Source organism: Rhinoderma darwinii, chromosome 4, assembly GCF_050947455.1.
Source record: "Rhinoderma darwinii isolate aRhiDar2 chromosome 4, aRhiDar2.hap1, whole genome shotgun sequence".
Classification (NCBI taxonomy): domain Eukaryota; kingdom Metazoa; phylum Chordata; class Amphibia; order Anura; family Rhinodermatidae; genus Rhinoderma; species Rhinoderma darwinii.
This window is the reverse complement of record NC_134690.1, coordinates 49,588,897-49,607,369: the sequence shown is the minus strand read 5'-3', so window position 1 is coordinate 49,607,369 and position 18,473 is coordinate 49,588,897. Positions and strand designations below refer to the sequence as shown.

General features: G+C 43.2%; 1 protein-coding gene across 1 annotated transcript; it reads left to right on the top strand.

Annotated features, from left to right (window-relative positions):
• The first annotated feature begins 403 nt into the window (after nt 1-403).
• TRIB2 (tribbles pseudokinase 2) lies at nt 404-18,247 on the top strand. Its single transcript, XM_075861093.1, has 3 exons — nt 404-1,702; nt 3,619-3,911; nt 15,852-18,247. Exons 1-3 carry the CDS (start codon nt 1,433-1,435, stop codon nt 16,318-16,320), a joined length of 1,032 nt encoding a protein of 343 aa, XP_075717208.1. The 5' UTR covers nt 404-1,432; the 3' UTR covers nt 16,321-18,247.
• Nucleotides 18,248-18,473: the final 226 nt, after the last annotated feature.

Here is an 18,473-nt window from a genome sequence, read left to right as displayed (position 1 = left end):
TGATTTGCTTATGAGGGATATTGGGCGTGGTTAGGGGCGTGGCTTCAATTGTCCCTCTTTTCCAAATTCAAAAGTTGGGAGGTATGTATATATATTACATGCACATTAGATATGTACACATACATATCTATATAGATATATATCAAAGACTGACTATATATTGACACAAAAGACCACCTGAGAAAGAGCAAACCACTGCACTATTTTTCCATTACCTAGAAAGCATACATGACACGGCTACAGGATCACCTGAGACTGCTCACCTCCCGCGGAGGGATACGGGTTTTTTTTTTTTTAATGCTCTATTTCCTTTTGCTACAGGATTAGAATGAGTGGAGGACACAGAATGAGATCTGTGAAGCACTGATGGGCGGGAAAGGTTTGCTGGTGATTGACGGCTGGCTAGTCCTATCAGAAGAGAGCTTTTCGGCAGAAAGAGGCGGAGCCGCTTCCCATTGTTCCGTTGCAGCGGGCAGCTTGTGAACTGAGCAGAGCGGCTGACATTGAGTAGTGAGGCAGCGTAAGAGGCACACACACACAGGGGAAACATTCCCGGCCACGTAAGTACTACAGACCGAGGAAGATGATGTCTTGTTGAAAGGGATCGGCCTCAGCCATCCCTTCTCTTCTCCCTCCTACCTCTACAGAAGAAGACTCTGATTCTATAGGGAGAATTTATATAGTTACCTGATCTATTGCAAGGCAATCCTCTCCCATCCAGGACACAAAGCACCGCCTCACGAGCCGCAACTGTCTTCTGCTGGAGTTTACAGGAACCATCATCGATCTCCTCTGTCCTTGGTTGAACTTTCCTATGCAGGGCTCATCCTTGCCTATTGTTCACCCATCTGATGTGCCACCTTGGCTTGGTGCATGACTGCTTCACCCATTGCTGCTAATCTTCCACCAGGACTCTATAGCACACCATTGCCCGAGCTCCACACGCCATCTACAGTTAACACCAAGTCAACTTTGTTATTGTGAAGCTCATGTGGCAGAAAAACCCAACGTTAGAAGAACTGAAGATTATTTTATTTTCTTGGGATTGATATTTTTGGAAAGGAATTCTATTCAGTAAATATTTACCTCTCTATATAAATCTATTTTTGGAAAAGGTGAGCGGATTTGCACAAGAACTGGATCGAGCGTTCAACTCAACGTTCTAGAACGTTACCGTTTCCTGAAGCGTTCCCAACGTTCTAAACGCCTCCCGAGAAGCTAGAATCTAGCTGCCTTACCCCCAAAGCCCTCCAACATTTTTCTTCCATTCAAGACCTATTTGCTGTTGCACAACCCCCCCCCCCCCTTTCCTTGACATTGTCTCTGCACATATACATTGCCGATCACCAACATTGGAAAGACCCCCAAATAAAGAAGCACAAAGTCCTCAGTTACCCCAAATAGCCTTGGATTTGGCTACTTTTTCATACTCATGAACATACAAAGGTCGAACCCTATATCAATCACAAGGTATGGGAGATCTAGGAATAAGAACCAGGATTTTGAAGAGTTGTCATCCATAAGGTGTACAGAACCCAGCCAGAGCTTCAGCCCCAATCTCGGCTCCCCAAGCCCCCCAGAGACTCCCAACTCGTCGCATTGCGTTTCCTGCATTGGGAAATACTTATTGTTGGAGCCTCTGGAGGGAGACCACGTTTTTCGAGCGGTGCATCTGCATAGTGGAGAGGAACTGCTCTGTAAGGTACGTGATCCTTGTTATTTATTGTATCCTATAAGATCTGTCCTACTTGTTTGTTCAGTCATCAGCCTGCCCCTTTAATTCAATGGCTTCTGCTTTTGTATGCTGCCTGTGACTGTAGACCTCATATTGTGATGGAGATGATCAGGAAGGTTCAGACCTGCTTTGATTTTCTACTTTTGGGAAAATCCCTTTAAATAATAGTCTGCAGGTGTGCCTATAACTTTAGTAGTCACAAAGGTTTAAAAAAAATAAAAATCCCTGCTTTGATCTTTCATTTGCTAGTAGCTGTGGCTACAAAGACCCTTGTGGCACCAAAGAAGCAGTAGATCAAATGAGGCATTGTAGACCCCATCATCATCACTGGGTGCCCTTTGATTTTTCACTTCCTAAGCTCCACTATTGCTGTGTCTGCAATATTTGGAAACCACCTAAGCAAACGATCTCCCTCTGCTTATGTCATTCAGCTTCCATTCATTGTTTGCCTTCATCCTGTAGAAAGGCAACATCCAAAGCCGGTCTCCTCCATTCATTCCTTCATTCATTCATAAACAATGGGGCTTGAATGATGTAATTGCGAGCTGTAGACAGCCACATAATTCCCTATGGAGGATAATATGGCGACCCATTCTGAAGGCTTTCAATGGAATACTTTATGCGATGCAATAAATATATTTATGGGGGGGGGGGGGGGGTGATGGTATTAGCCAGTTGTGGATGACTCATGCGTCGCCCTGTTTATCAATGACCTTCATTCTTTATTTTACTGCTAAAGTTCGTTGTAATTCAGACCAATGAGTTGCATAAGCTGCCGGGGGAGCGCAGTCCCAGCCTAATGTAACTTTCTGCTGCAAGGATTGCGTCTTCTATGTACGTGTTGTGCTGGTGACATATGTCGCAATGTGTGTCCTCTTGTGCGGTTGCGGTGCTGCATGTCTGTACCCTGTGGTGGGCGACATTTCGACGCTATAGTGGAACATGTTTTACCAAGGTCGCGCAGTTCTGTTCCTGCATAGGGTTCTATAGAAATTGTATTTTCAGTTCAAACTATTTTTTGCAGTGTTGATCCAGAAGGCAAAAACCAAACCGCTTTGAGGTCAATTGCAATATATTTTTTTTCTAGGACCTTGCGCACACGTAATCCCTACTGATCTGTATATGATGCCATAGGCACGTCATGTGCCGCCATATGGTGCCCTAGTCTATACTCCGATGTAACACTAGGGCCTCTGTATAAAATCGGGGGAACGGTATAGGCCCATAGCAGATCCGTGCAACACTGACCCGTAATACGGCCATGTTCTTGGCCCTTTGCGCCAATTCCGAATTGATCCATGTCACAGCAGATTACTAATGTGTTTTTAAAGCCTAATACGTGCGTGTTTTGGATGTGACACCTGGACCACAGTTCAACCCTATGGTGTCTTAGTCCAATTCAGCAGAACAGCAGGCGGTGGTCTGGGTTTTGCAGCCATAACACTGACTCTAAACTGCGCCTCTTTGAAGGAGGCCTATGCATTATTGCAGCCCCCCCCCCCCCACATTCTCCTATGCAGGATCAGCAATACTAAATGAATAAAAAGGATGCCATAAATGTTGTGTGTGTCTGGGTCTATATACAAAGGATTAAAAAAAAAAAACGCGTGTGGTACAAAACCACTTAAAAAAAAAACCGGAGCTGATTTTTCCAGGCAGAATTTTCTGCCTGCAAAAAAAACTCCATGTGAACATACACTAAGGGTAGTATAAAGAGTTAATACGCTGATCTAGCAGACCTGCGGCTATAATGGACGCCATATGCGTTGATTGAGGACGCGTGGTTCCTATTCAGACCCGGCTTATTTCTGGGACTTCCACGTGAGGCTCCGTCTCCTGCCACTCGTCTCAATTCTTTTGTCTCTTCTCTTCCCCCCGCGCAGGTTTTTGATATTCGCTGCTATCAGGAGTCGTTGGCGCCCTGTTTTTGTCTACCTATACACAGCAACATTAACCAAATAGCGGAGATCATCCTCGGAGAGGCTAAAGCCTACGTGTTCTTCGAGAGGAGCCATGGGGACATGCATTCTTTTGTTCGTACCTGCAAAAAGCTCAAAGAGGAAGAAGCTGCCAGACTGTTCCACCAGATCGTGTCGGCTGTCGCGCACTGTCACGATGGAGGGGTCGTGCTGCGAGATCTGAAACTTAGAAAATTTGTCTTCAATGATGAAGAACGGTAAGATTTTTATACGCGCCTCCTATAGCTTCTGTCTAGATGTAGCAGTGTTGAATATGTTAAACTCTCCGGCGCTGCATTGTCTATGATCAGATAAACACATGGTGCTACATCTTACAAACTCAACTCTGCTATGCCAGCAAAACCAACAGGAATGAATACATGTAGTAATTTTATTAACTTTGTATCATTTGTGTATTTGTATTTATAGCCTTAGAAACATTGTTTTATTGTCCTTTCCACTGTAGTTCAAAAAGAGTAGCAGAGAACCCTCACCCGAGGAGCTTACAATCTAAAGTGAATTGCTAGCTTTATTTTCTTTGTTTGCAGTAACAACCGTTACAGGGAGTAGAGGTATATAGCATCTGTGGAATCCATGGAATGTGGGGTAGTGAACTTGTCCTGCAGCAAAATGTATTCCGTCACTTGGTCTTTAAGCAGCGACCTCTTCCCAAGGGACAAATAATTGAACCTGCATCAGAAATGTGGACGTGTGATTATTTAACTAATTTATAGTTCTTAGGATAGTGGATTTGTCATAGTGAACACTTCTTTACCTGGGAGATATAAGGGTACGTTCGCATGCTCGCGGTTTTTGCCGCTTACGTTCATACTTGGAAAGCGAAACCGTGAATGGGAATTGTCTATTCAAAACTAAAACTGTCAAAACGCTGACTAAAATAACTTCTTTAACACTTAATTTCCAAATATAGCAGAGCTGAGTTTGTCTCTAAGTGCAACTGTTATCACAATGGAAGATTTGTATTAATGCTGGATTACCCCCAGTATGTCCCCTGAATATCAACTTGTCGATTTAATATGGCGCAACTATGGTCCGAAAAAGTGACCGGGGGCTTCTTTTATTTTGCTGCAATTGCTTTAAGGCTCGTGACTGTTTTTTTGTTTTCTTCCAGATCGGTGTTCCGCATATTATAGAACAGGTTTTTGCATCCCGTCTCACCCGTTCTAGCATACGGGTCTCTTACCTGTGATTATGTAATACTGCTACATCTCTGTACACCACTAATGCAGCCCTAATGACAAACTCAGCTCTGCTAAATCGAAGTGTACATGAGCGCATATTCTCTCCCTAATGTTAAACGCCTGCCAGTGCCATCTTTTCCGAATAATCCATTTTTATTTTCCGTCTTGTCTCCTTTCCCCCCCGTGTATCGTACATAAAACGTGCGCGCAGACCTGAGCCAACGATTACAGTAATGGCCTCTTAAGCAGCGTTTGACGCTTTGACCTTTGTGGTTAAATATTCTCCACATGATACGGGCAGAATATAATGGTACGGTGGATCTGTGAGCGGGGACTCGCGGTGTCCGTGCTGGGACTCGCTCGCTTCAGAGAGATCTGTCTCCACAATTACAGTAGAAACGTGGAATGTACTAATTCCCACAAGTCGTTGTCTTCGGTACTCATCTGCTTCTGAGTAAGTTGGGTGGGAAGAAATGACCGCCATTACGTCTCACCCAACTTACCCAGGCTCCTGAACGGCAAATCTGCATTTTAAGCCCATTCTGCATGGGAATGCCCACTTTTTAGGCAAATCTGCATAAACTTCACCCCTTTCGTGGTACAGTGCACAGGATTGTCCCTCCAAAATTTGGACTTTTTTCAAGTATGCACAAGGAACTGACGGTGGTTTTGGCTCCCATGCCTTTAAGGGGTTGTCTGCATTTTTATTGAGGTTTCTTGACTATAAGCCGTTCACTGACCCCAAGAGATCGGCTGTAATCAATGAGTGAACCTGGAAGGAAGGGTCTGGTTTTTCCTGCAGCGCCACCACAGGTGAACTGAAGAATGGCTTATAGATGAAGGTCCTGAGCACTGGAACTCTCCTATTAGCAGCTCCCTGATGGGGGATTTGATTTCATCATTCTTGACTATTTCAAGTACCTAATATTTATTCTACATTTTGAGGCTTTCCTTGTATGGTCTTGTTGAATCACATCGCGGTTCTGTGTAGCATTGGTGACTAGGCCAGAGACTTTGTTTATTTTATGTATAATCCATTCCGAAGCATCTAGAAGACATAGGGGATGTAGAGGAGGAATAGACTGGACGCGGGGGCTAAGATAATAGGAGGATCAACTGTAGCCGATGTTTGTCTTCAAAACTGGTCCTACTCCCCGTTCTGGAAGGTTCCTCCTGGGTGTTTTTTGTATTTTTAATGCAGATTATGTCTACCAAATATTAGGAGCCACATATTCAGTCCGCCTAAAGATGTGCAACCTGCCTACCATTGCGTTGTTGCTGTTTTCGGCTTCTAATTTTATAAAATGTCGTCCACCCCTGCCTCCGTTGGCATCCCTCTTTGGCGTTCGAGGACCTGTCACTATTAAGTTGAGCTGATTTACTGATCTAAATAACACCGTCTCTCTGATTTCAAGAGCGGTTTTTCTTCTTTTTTTCCCGGACTACCCTGTTCCAGAGATATGGACCACTGTGGTGTTGGCTCCCTATATGCTAATTTGCTGTTAGCCAACGGGGTGGAGCTAACTTCCCTGCCTCTGATGCCGACCAATCAGCATGAGGCAGCTTGAGGGTAGTTCACGTCCTGTTGGCTAACTACAGCAAATTAGCATAGAGGGAGCCAACACAACAGTGGACCATATGTCTAGAATGGAGGGTTCCAGAAAAAAAAGAAAAACAACGCTGGAATCGAGAAGACAGTGGTGGTCAGGTCAGTTGAACATATAGGACCTAGTGACAGGTCCTCTTTAAGCTGGCCATTCATGGTTCCATATGTTGCAACTTCTTAGAATTTTTCTGATCAGCCAGATGTCCATTGTGGGAAGTTCTCCTATGTTGTTTTGCACAGAACTGCTGTAATTCCTGTGGCGGTACTAAAGAAAGCCTCACCACCTATATAGGTCATAGTCTTGCCAACCCCAATGGAGTGTTGAGCATATTTGATTGTTGGACGCTCTTGTCTTCTAAGGTTCTTGGCTCAGCCATCTGTTCTCTAAGTGATAATCTCAATGCATTTTCATTTACAGAAAAAAAAATTATGAATAGAATGCAAGGGCTACAGTGAAGACTGACACACAGCAGCAGGAGAGAGATGTAGGTGGCAACTCTTATTGGCGTTATAAAGCTGACATTAGTGACTTTCACGGGCGATGCCCTTTGTTACAATGTTTTCCTATGGTAATGGATGGTATACGCCATTGTGTTGCAGCTGTAATGTGTCTGTTTTACTTGCTCGGTGTGAGGCCGGCTTTATTTAATGAGCGGTCTCCTCTGGATTCCTTTGCCTGTAACAATGCTTTTCTTGTCATTTTATGGCAGTCAGCTGATTTACTTTTGGTAGCGCTAACCTCCGTGACCTCCGTCATATTGAATAGAACACAAACATGCCTCGAGGAAATAGTTAATCTGCTTTAGCACAGAATACAATGTAATCTGGTTTACATAAAATATGATGTGTCCGCTAAGCGAGGCTGTGGAGTGTGGGCTTCCTGCTTGAAGGAAACTTCTAGATTGATCATCGATGTCCCCATTGGTTTTGTATACAAGTACATTGTGAATGGCCCTTTAACAAATGGATTGTCCTCCAGTACTTGTGGGTGGCCAGTCCTGCTTTCCATATGTGAAACCAAGTGAGGACCGCCTATGGCACGTTCTATAGGTGTTCTAGGTGTAAAGTGTTATTGAGGTCTGTTGCGTCATAGTAATGAATGTATAATAATAATCCTATATTGTAACGTTCTTGCAAAATCAAATTATGATCCCCTTCCTCCGTGAGTTCCCCCATAAGGACTGTCAGGTACACATTAAAGGGCCACCACCATTCCAATACGTTCATCTCACTGGTGGCTGGTACAAGCGACATAGCTTTTGAGACCGATTGCCTCTGATCATGGCCGCTTTCAGACCAGCGTAATACGGGTCCTTTTTTTTGCGCCCATACTAAGGATGCAATACCCAGACCTCCCGTGGTTCATGAAAACAACATCAAAGGCTTCTATAGTTCTCGACTCTAGTTCTGATGGACTGCAGGAGGGTGTTGCACCTGTGAAGAATCACCCATATTACGCCAGTTTGAAAGTGCCCATTGATTGGAATAAGGAAAAGTGTTTTTTTTTAGAAATGGCACCACTTTTGTACATTGAGTGTTTCTGGCATTGCTGCAGTTGAGTGAATGGGGCTGATATCTGCAATACCAAGCACAGCCCATGGACATGAGTGGTGCTTCTTCCTTATTTTTTTTTTTTTTTTTATTGGGGGGGGGGGGGCGCACATCTGCTTCACTACTCGGACTAAGGCCTAGTTCACATCTGTGAGGCTCTGTTAGGGGTCTCCATCGCAGGTTCCGAGAAATGCCTGAAACCGCACATCATCCTGAAATATTTCCAGTAAAACCACGGGCACCCCAACGGGAAGCAGACTAAACCCATTAAAGCCCAATTGGTGCCGTCGGTGGTGCAACGGAACTGGCACTTCCAGTTACTTCCTTGTTTGGTTCCTCTGACGGACAGAACAAATTGACCGGCGCAGGTGTAAACCTAGCCTAAGAATCCCTGTTGTGCCGGGTTCCATCATCTGTAAGGAGACTAGTGGAGGCCTGAGGGCTCCCTCAACTGCATCATAGCTATGGCTCCTGCCATTGTAGCTGCACCCTAGAGCCCAGGGGCTGCTACTTAGATATGTCCACTACTAATCGCTACATAACTGCTTGAACAGAATTTTCAACTAGACAAGAGGATTGCTTAAAGGGGTTTTCCTCATTCTGACGACCTATCCATTGGATAGACCATCAGTATGTGAATGGTGGGTTTCCGACACCTGAACCCCGCACCGATCCGCTGATCCAGCTGCGTCCAGGCACAGGATGTCTGGAACGGTATGCAGTAGTTGGAGCCGGAAGCAGATGGCTCCATTCGGCAGAACTGCAGCTCGGCCGCTATTCTTTGACCGGAGCCGTCTGCTTCTGGCAATATTGTCCGGTGCCCGTAGGCAGCTGGTGGGGCGTATCGGTGCAGGGTCCGGGTGTCGGACACACACCGATCATATGCTGATTACCTATTCGGCGGATAGGTAATCAGTTATCAGGATATGGAAACCCCCTTTAATTTATTTATTAGAATTCATCTTTGTAAGCTTTTCATTTTTTTTTTTATTTTTTTTTTTTTCAAAGAAACTCTCTAATGAATTTTGCAGGTAGATATACTTTAATTTACCTGCTTGACCACCAAAAAGTTTTCAGATGTAGGAAATACTTAAAGCTCTCGTGAGATGCCTTCCAGGGTTTTTTTTTAACTCTCCCCACCCCCCCATCCTTTACGGCTGTATCCAGTGCTTCTCTGCTGCAGGGTGTATATGACCAGTAGTTGAGATGTTGAAGTACGTTCTGCTGAGTCCGCATTTAGTTGTATCGTGACAGTAGTCCAAACTGCAATGTAGGTGTATGAATAAACAAGCTTTATGCTGGAAAAAGGCCTTTGGCAGTGAGGGGAGCGTATGATGGAAGCCGTCAGATCAGCACATTCCTACACCAGCAATGCGTACATTTGACCATTGCTCGGTGTTCTGTTTGCTTGCCACGCTGAGCTGTGCATAAAACCCACGTGGCCTCTAACGGTATGTAGTGGTAAGGTCTTGTGTAATGCTAGCTGTCAATGTGTAACTGGAAACCTTCACTGTGTGCATGTATATCTGGTATACCCATAAGCCGGTGTAGACGAGACCCTGTGGAAACTAGGCCAAACCAGACTTCCTTTTTTGTTTGTTCCGTTTAAATCTAGCTGACCAATATTCGAATTAACCCGAAAGCTTAGGCTCCTTGGCTGCCTGGAATGTGGAATCTGTCCAGACCCGCCATAGACATGTTGGATGTTCTTCAACAATTGAAGGCCCTTGGTTGAGTATCTTATCAAAAGAAACCAGTACCGTTTTTTCCCTCTAAGCATTTGGGATGACCTGACCGTTTCATTGGATTTCAAAAAACGTCTCCGTACAGTGTAAACTTTTTTTTTTTTTTTTCTTCTTCTGAGATTTATAGGATTACTCGTTTCACCTATGGTGGTGATGCAGGGAAATCGTACAATTGCTGCCAAGTTACTTCAGATTATAGCTGATCACTAGAGATACGAACAGCTGGACACTGTTCTTAGCTATTCTCGGGGGTGGCTTTTCTTACAAAAATGGAATACAACCTATTTAAATGACTTTTGGCTTATAGATTTGTGTGTTGGCTACTGCCTCCTAGAACCGCAAGTCCACTTATGTCATACATTTTTTTTTTTTTTTTATGTGTAACTGATCCATTTAAAGAGGCTCTGTCACCAGATTTTGCAACCCCTATCTGCTAGTGCAGCAGATAGGCGCTGCAATGTAGATTACAGTAACGTTTTTATTTTTAAAAACGAGCATTTTTGGCCAAGTTATGACCATTTTTGTAGTTATGCAAATGAGGCTTGCAAAAGTCCAAGTGGGTGTGTTTAAAAGTAAGGGTATGTGCACACACACTAATTACGTCCGTAATTGACGGACGTATTTCGGCCGCAAGTACCGGACCGAACACAGTGCAGGGAGCCGGGCTCCTAGCATCATAGTTATGTACGATGCTAGGAGTCCCTGCCGCGCTGCCGGACAACTGTCACGTACTGTAATCATGTTTTCAGTACGGGACAGTAGTTCCACGGAGAGGCAGGGACTCCTAGCATCGTACATAAGTATGATGCTAGGAGCCCAGCTCCCTGCACTGTGTTCGGTCCGGTACTTGCGGCCGAAATACGTCCGTCAATTACGGACGTAAATAGTGTGTGTGCACATACCCTAAAAGTCCAAGTGGGCGTGTATTATGTGCGTACATCGGGGCGTTTTTAATACTTTTACTAGCTGGGCGTTCTGACGAGAAGTATCATCCACTTCTCTTCAGAACGCCCAGCTTCTGACAGTGCAGATCTGTGACGTCACTCACAGGTCCTGCATCGTGTCGGCACCAGAGGCTACAGTTGATTCTGCAGCAGCATCAGCATTTGCAGGTAAGTAGCTACATCGACTTACCTGCAAACGCTGATGCTGCTGCAGAATCATCTGTAGCCTCTGGTGCCGATGTGGCCGACACGATGCAGGACCTGTGAGTGACGTCACAGATCTGCACTGTCAGAAGCTGGGCGTTCTGAAGAGAAGTAGATGATGCTTCTCTTCAGAGCGCCCAGCTAGTAAAAGTAGTAAACACGCCCCGATGTACGCACATAATACACGCCCACTTGGACTTTTGCAAGCCTCATTTGCATAAATACAAAAATGGTCATAACTTGGCCAAAAATGCTCGTTTTTTAAAAATAAAAACGTTACTGTAATCTACATTGCAGCGCCGATCTGCTGCAATAGCAGATAGGGGCTGCAAAATCTGGTGACAGAGCCTCTTTAAGCTGTGTCTGTAATGTCCGCTCTTCTAAAGGCCCTTTTACAGCGGCCGGTGCAGTGAGCACCGATTAACAAGGCATCGTTGATCGGCGCTCGCTTGCTCCGGTCACACGGAGCTATGGATGGGGACGAGCGGTTGTTACTCCAATGGCTCGTCCCCATACATTGTCGGCAGTGCCACTCCCTGTCTACACAGAGATGTTCTGCCGACAACGATAATCCTTTACTTTTTTAATACTATACGACCAGCAGATGATCGAGCTTTTGTATGATAATCGTCCTGTGTAAAAACCCCTTTACATTACATGTGTAGACTTGTGGTTTCTTTATTGAAGGTGAATAGTTTATCATTAGTTCAAATTTCACACCTACTTTAGTTAATTGGTTCACGGCCGGGTACATGGCAGAAGCGAGATAAATACTTTTGGAGATTTATTGCCGGTGCCTGTTTCTTAGGCTTGAGATATAATATAATGTTACTATAATGCGTCGTTTGGGAAACCGGAGTACAGATTTCCATCTGTTTTTAATAAAATAGCCATGTAGAGTCCAGTGACACTGAATGTCTGGGGAAAAATATTGTAAAGGGGTTGTACTAGGTTAGATAAATATGGCAGTTTCCACAGAAATGGCACCATCGGTTGTCTGTTTTTGCAGTGAACGGTGCTGAGCTGCAATACCATGCAAAACCTGTGGACAGGTGTGGCAATGTTTTTGAAACTAACATCCATTTTTTTTTTTTTTTTTTCAATTCCTGTACAACCCTTAACTTTTTGTTATCGTTGTTCGGGGTGCACATGTGGACCCTTAGGTGTTAGCATCTCCATATAGTATAGTGAACTAATCATAGCGACATGGTTATCATAGCATTACTGGAACTTGGCACCATAAACCTAACTGTGTCACTGACAGACCACGCCAGGCTGTCAAACTTATCAAAGGCATTTGACTCCTGGGTCAGGTTCACATACCAGGCGCTGAGAACTGGAAGTCCGCAAGATACTCTACTACTATTAGACAGAAATTATTATTTGTGCGAGTATAGTTGACACCACTTAGCCCATTGCAATAGTGTTTTTAAAGATCTTTTTGTAAATAAAGCTTAAAGGGGTTGTCTATGAAGAAAACCCCGGTCCATGTGCACTTTTAGGGCATGTTGATGTGGTAGAGGGGGGGGGGGGGGTTCCCTCCTCTGAGACAGAACCGCTCGGATGGACCTGGGCCGGTCATGTAATTAATGGCTATTTTTGCCTGCTGATCACCGGGGGTGAGAGAAGCCGATCCCAGCCCTGGCCACTGTTTTTGTCACATTTTGGTGAAACTGCTGTAAATACATTGATTAAATCTGCTCATGGTCTATCAATTCCTCAGCATTTTCCAGATCTGGTGGTTGTTGGGAAATGGAAACGTTCAGGTTTATATCCTGGGGATGAAAATGTTTGATCCTATCCAAGTGGCACAGGTGAGGACTCATTAAATGTATCGCAGGTCTTTCGTGTATGGGGGCTTGCACCTGTCACTTGATTACGAGGTCCTGTCTTCCAATATATACGGGGGGGGGGAATGATTCTGGTCCATGTTTACATGATTGATTTCCCCTTCAAAGACCATTCTTGTTACCAAGCCCTTCTAAAATGACTTGAGACTCGAGTGTCACGACGGCTATAGTCTACATTGTTGGACCATAGTATGAGTGTACATGTATGCTACATCATACATCTCGCAAGGCAGGGGGCGAATGCTCTTAAAGGGGTTGTCTCCTCATATAAATTGGAGCCATCTCCCTGCCGTGGGTCCAGACCCGAGGACTCTTGTGACCTGCCAGTGATTTCCCCTGCGGTGGCGGCTGCAGTTAAAATATATTTGTCCACGTCCTCCGATAGGCGATATGAGCGAGGGTGGAAATGATGGCCCCAAGTATATGTATACGAGGTATATATTTTTTTCCTTCGTTACTGATGTCTTTATCTGCTTTGAGGCGGTGGAGACCCCGTCCTTTCATTACCTGACATTTTTTTCTTCTTGTAATACATGTTGTTTGACTTTGGAGGGCTGAGAAGATACGCAAAGACATTACCAGGTCTTTAGAGATGAAGCTGAATGCAAAATGTTTTCCATTACCAGTGAGGGAAAACCACAGAAGTGCAACAATAATTCTTAGAGACGGAATCTACGTCTTTGTTTCCTTGGAAACAGGCAGGGAAATCCGTGAAAACAATTCTGCAAAGATTTTTTTTTTTTTTTTCGAGATTCCTCTTTAAATCCCCTCTTGTCGGAGATATTGTGTAGGGGCTTCTAGAAGATTAAATTCATCGTAAACCTTTCCACGTTCTCAAAAGGCCCTTTTTTTTTAATTGGTAAAGAACTTGGATTATAAATGGAATTTGAGCTTGATGTGTGGTCTCCGAGAACGGGGGATGTGCGCGCGCGCGTGTGTGTGTGTATATATAGAGGTGCGCGTGTATATATAGAGGTGTTGATCTGTGAAATGGTTTTCTAACCATTTCATTGATCAGGTTGTTGTTTTGCTACTCCACAGACGTCTATAGAGTGAATGCCGCAATTCAATTTCCTATCAAAGTGCCTTTGTCTTGCATGGGGATCCCTGTCTGTTACCATGGAGACAGATGCATTTCCTGTTTCTAAGTGCCATGGCGTCCTGATTTAAGCTTTTGCGGTTTCATTCACCACTAATGGGGAAGCATTCACAGGCTCAATTGCTTCCTCTTTTGACGTGCTCGTGACTTCAGCTCTGAAACCCAATCTAATCCGTCATCGTATTGATCTAGTGTATCCCCCCCCAATAAACCGAAATGAAAGATCCCTACTGACGACATTCATAAATGTTTACATGTGTCTGTATGAAATGTCTCTTTCGGGCCTTGTTGACCATATGAATGGTGTTCATCTAGAATGTAATGTCACAAGCTTGAAGGCTTTGCCACACTGGCATTGATTTCTAGAGGGACTTTAACGTACTTTTACAGGGACCAGTGATGGCGCCGGCGCTGATCACTAGGACAAAGCGGCGCTTCATTATAAGCTTGTCAATGCTGAACACCAGGAGAGCGGTGGTGCGTTGTGTGCTTGCCAAGCACACAACATGGCGCCACCCAGTGTTCAGTGCCGACAAACGCAAAGCACCGCTCTGCTCTCCTGTTTATCAGTGAACGGTAAGCAAGTTAAAACTGAAGCGCCGCTCTTCTGTCCTAGGGATGCAGCGCTCCGCTCTCTCCCCCCTGTGTTCAGCACCACAGCGTACAACTGCCCTGGACACCGGGAGAGGGGTGCATGCCGGAGATGGAGGCTCCACGTGCAAGCTGTGCCACAAGTTGCCGACTCCTGATCTAGACCATCTTAGGAGGGGTAGAAAAAACTATTTATATACTCTAAATATGGCAGAACAAATCCCTGGATCAATGACCCATCTCCAGTAAACTAATACACACAATTTGTAATCTGTCTTACAAGAGAGGCGTTTGGGCCACTTTTTAAACCCTTTCAATAAATTAACCATCACAGCGTCGTGTGGCGGAGCGTTCCATAGTCGCACTGCTCTTACAGTAAATAACCTACTTCTATGTTTGTGTAGAAACCTTTCCTCTAAATGTAGTGGCTGCGCCCCTTGTTATAGTTAGTCCTAGGTATTAATAAATCATTCGACAAATCTACTTTCCATTGATATGTTTATACGTAGTTATTTGGCCACCCCTAAACTGTCTCTTTCCCAACCAAATGATGCCCCGGTTTTGATACTTAGCACTGCAGTTCACCCATTCCATTTGTTACTTTTGGTTGCCCACCTCTGAACCCGCTCAAGATCTACTGAATTCAACACTGGTACCCAAATCTATACACCATATGCTACGTGTACAAGCATTTATGGGATCTTTTACATTTCAAGCAGAAGGTTAAACTTAAGATACAAGCGGATTCTTCACCAACTTATCATTTTGTATGTTTATAAAACTCGTTAGCTGATCATGGGGATTTTGGTAGGATCTCTTCCCGCATGTAATTTCTTTCATACACCGTAGAATTTCAGCAGATCCTAACAAAGCTGCCATGATCAGTTTAAGACTTCTGTTGACTAAACCACCAACATGCTGCTATGCATCTAAGGTTGTTTTTCAAACCGTCTCACATCAAAAATGGTCGTTTCGGGAATAGCATGTAAGATAATTATTTCTTACAGAGAGGAATCTGCGGAAGGAGTTCAGTGGTATCGGGCGCTTGCGCACATAAAGCTGAGGATCGTACGCTCCACTGCATGTGCAGTACACTGTCCTATACTTCATGTGCGCAATGTGCATTCCCCGAAGACTCCCGAGCTCATCTCGGTAAATTGTAATTTACTTTACGAACTATTCCCGAAACGGACGTTTTTCATATGGTCCGGTTTGAATACCAAACTCCATCTGTATAACCGCATTCTGGTGGTTTAGTGGCTCCAAACCTAGTGACTGGTTCTCTTTTTAAGTCCTTTAATGTTTTGTTATGCCTATTTTGACTTCTGAACTAAATTTAGTTTTTCTTTCTATTTTTTGTATTCAGGACTATGGTGAAATTGGAAAGCCTGGAAGACGCCTATGTTTTATCAGGAAATGATGACTCTCTTTCGGACAAACATGGTTGTCCAGCTTATGTGAGCCCAGAAATCCTTAACACAAATGGTAGTTATTCAGGCAAAGCTGCCGATGTTTGGAGTCTAGGTGTCATGCTCTACACAATGTTGGTTGGACGATACCCATTTCACGACATTGAGCCTAGCTCCTTGTTCAGCAAAATACGTCGTGGGCAGTTCAACATTCCAGAGACACTATCCCCGAAGGCAAAATGCCTTATACGTAGCATACTTCGCCGGGATCCATCGGAGAGGCTCACATCTCAAGAAATTCTGGACCATCCTTGGTTTTCCACAGATTTCAATGCATTGAATTCAGGATTTGGTGCTAAGGAAGTGTCAGATCAACTGGTGCCTGACGTCAATATGGATGAGGAAACGGACCCTTTTTTTAACTGAGCACAAGACTTTCCTTTTCGGTACTTGAGGTGACCATAGCCACATGAAGGAGTCCTTCCGGACCGTAGTATTCAGAATCTGTATTGTCCCAGGATGGTGGCTGGTAACAAGGCCACCCTGGGCTTCTTGGGTTTTGAGAAGACTAGTCTGCAAGGAACTACTCTACACATGTAGCATTAAGGCTGCTATACAGTTAGTCTTTTATTTTATAAATGTGTTTTATGTTTGTTTTTAACTAGCATGGATAAAAGTGTAGCTTCACCCTGTATGGAGCCAAGGAGACTGCACAAGCCAATTCCAGTGCAGCTTTGTCACTCCTGTTAATAGCAATTTTTGTCAATGTTTTGCCACGCACATCCTGGCATCGCACTGTTAGAAGTTTTTTCTTGTGCCATTGTTCAGGGAACGTACAATTGGCTACATTTTTTTTACTTAATTTTTTTAATTGTGCCAAATTGGTACAGTGATATAAAAAACAAAACAAAGTTTGATGCACTGACGTAAAAAGTGGGTGCATTATTTTTTCTCTTTTTTTATTTTTATTTTTTTATTTTATTTTATTTTTTTAAACCTATTTTGATCTCCTCCTTTTTATTTGGTCTAATTTTAAACTACTTAATATTCATGTCAGGAAATGACATTTTAATGCTTTGTTCCCTTAAGGGAAAGTAATTCATTTAACAAGCTGTTCTGTTTTCTGTTCAATGATTTGCTACAGGAAGCTGTTCTACTTCAGACTGATGCATCATTGCTATGCTTGCGGCAGACAACATTACCTTTTGGAAAAAAACAAAACAGGGTTTTTATTTGCTGGCCTCCACAAACGCCACCTTGCACTTATAGCCAGGAAAAAAAATATAAAAAATAAAAGTATATGCGCGCTGCAGAGCCATTGTTAAGGGATGGCCTACTAATAACTCGTCTCCCACATCATCCGGTTTTACTTTTTTTTTTTTTTTTTTTTTTTTCCCCACCTTGGGAGAGTTTATTTTAAATAACATTTTCAAAGGAATTAGTTTTATAAGCTTATGACTATCCACTAAGGTCTCCCCTCCCCCCCCCCCTTCCCATCACCCCTGCACGGACATGCATTAAGTGCACCTTTTGTATTGTCAAGAATTATTTATTTTCATGAAAATGTCACAGTAGTGATGTATTAAGCCAGTACTTCAATTAAATTACGGGTTGACTTACAATGACATATTACATGCTGTACTTAACACTTCTCTTTAATTATTTTTTTTCAGTGTATTTTGACTTTTTTTTTATCATATAGCTTGTATTGACTATAAAAGGCATTTTCCCCACCTTCACCAACTCTGTATTGCTATATAATAAAATATAAGCATAAATATTTGTGTTTTTCCCGTACCTCAGTTGTTCCAATTAACCTGCTTGTATCTGTTTTGTGAAATGGTCAAGTTTTTGGGTAGGTACATGTAAACTCGAAGTATGTAAATGTTACTTGAATTTGTGCTTAATTGTAGTATGTGGCATGTGTGTACAGCTACTTGGCATTTGAATTCTGGGAAAAAGTTTGCCTGCCCTTGTGGGAAGAATTATTATCTTATTTTTTTTTTCCCCTTTTTGGATTTTTTTTAATGTTTTTGGACCGTATATATATTATAATATTCTTGACTTATAAATGACAAAACTGCAGCTGACCTTGGTTCCATTTTGGTATCTATCCTTAAAGGAGTAGTAATAAAAACTCAAGATGGTGCTGAATCGGAAGGAATTTGAATTTTTCTTTAATTTTCCACCTCCTTATTGCCCATTTTATTTCTCCTATCCTTAGTAAGATGAGAGACTGGTGATAAAACGTGCATGGTGGGGTATTACTGCCTCTGGTGCTTTGAATGTTATGTATTTGGTTTAATGTTTTTGTCTTAATCTCTTCAATAAATTGTGCATATTTAACTAAAAATCTTTTAAGGTTTTATTTTTAATCCATTCTAGAAATTTTGTGACATGTTGATTGGTTGACCATTACTTATTACTCATGTAGTCAGGCTCAGCACATTTTCCAAGGTCTCTACACCCTAATTCTTAAGATAACTGTTAAGATCACATTAAAATTTTGAAACGCTTAATAAATTCATAATTGGTGCTTGAATTTGGGGACCCATAGCTTTCAGCTCCTCTGCCTTCGT

Bases quoted from the DNA above. Each gene is read 5' to 3' on its own strand.
- TRIB2 (XM_075861093.1), top strand. From the start codon at position 1,433: ATGAACATACAAAGGTCGAACCCTATATCAATCACAAGGTATGGGAGA. The intron at 1,703-3,618 runs GTACGTGATCCT...CCCCCCGCGCAG, and splicing joins GAGAGGAACTGCTCTGTAAG to GTTTTTGATATTCGCTGCTA. The intron at 3,912-15,851 runs GTAAGATTTTTA...TTTTGTATTCAG, and splicing joins GTCTTCAATGATGAAGAACG to GACTATGGTGAAATTGGAAA.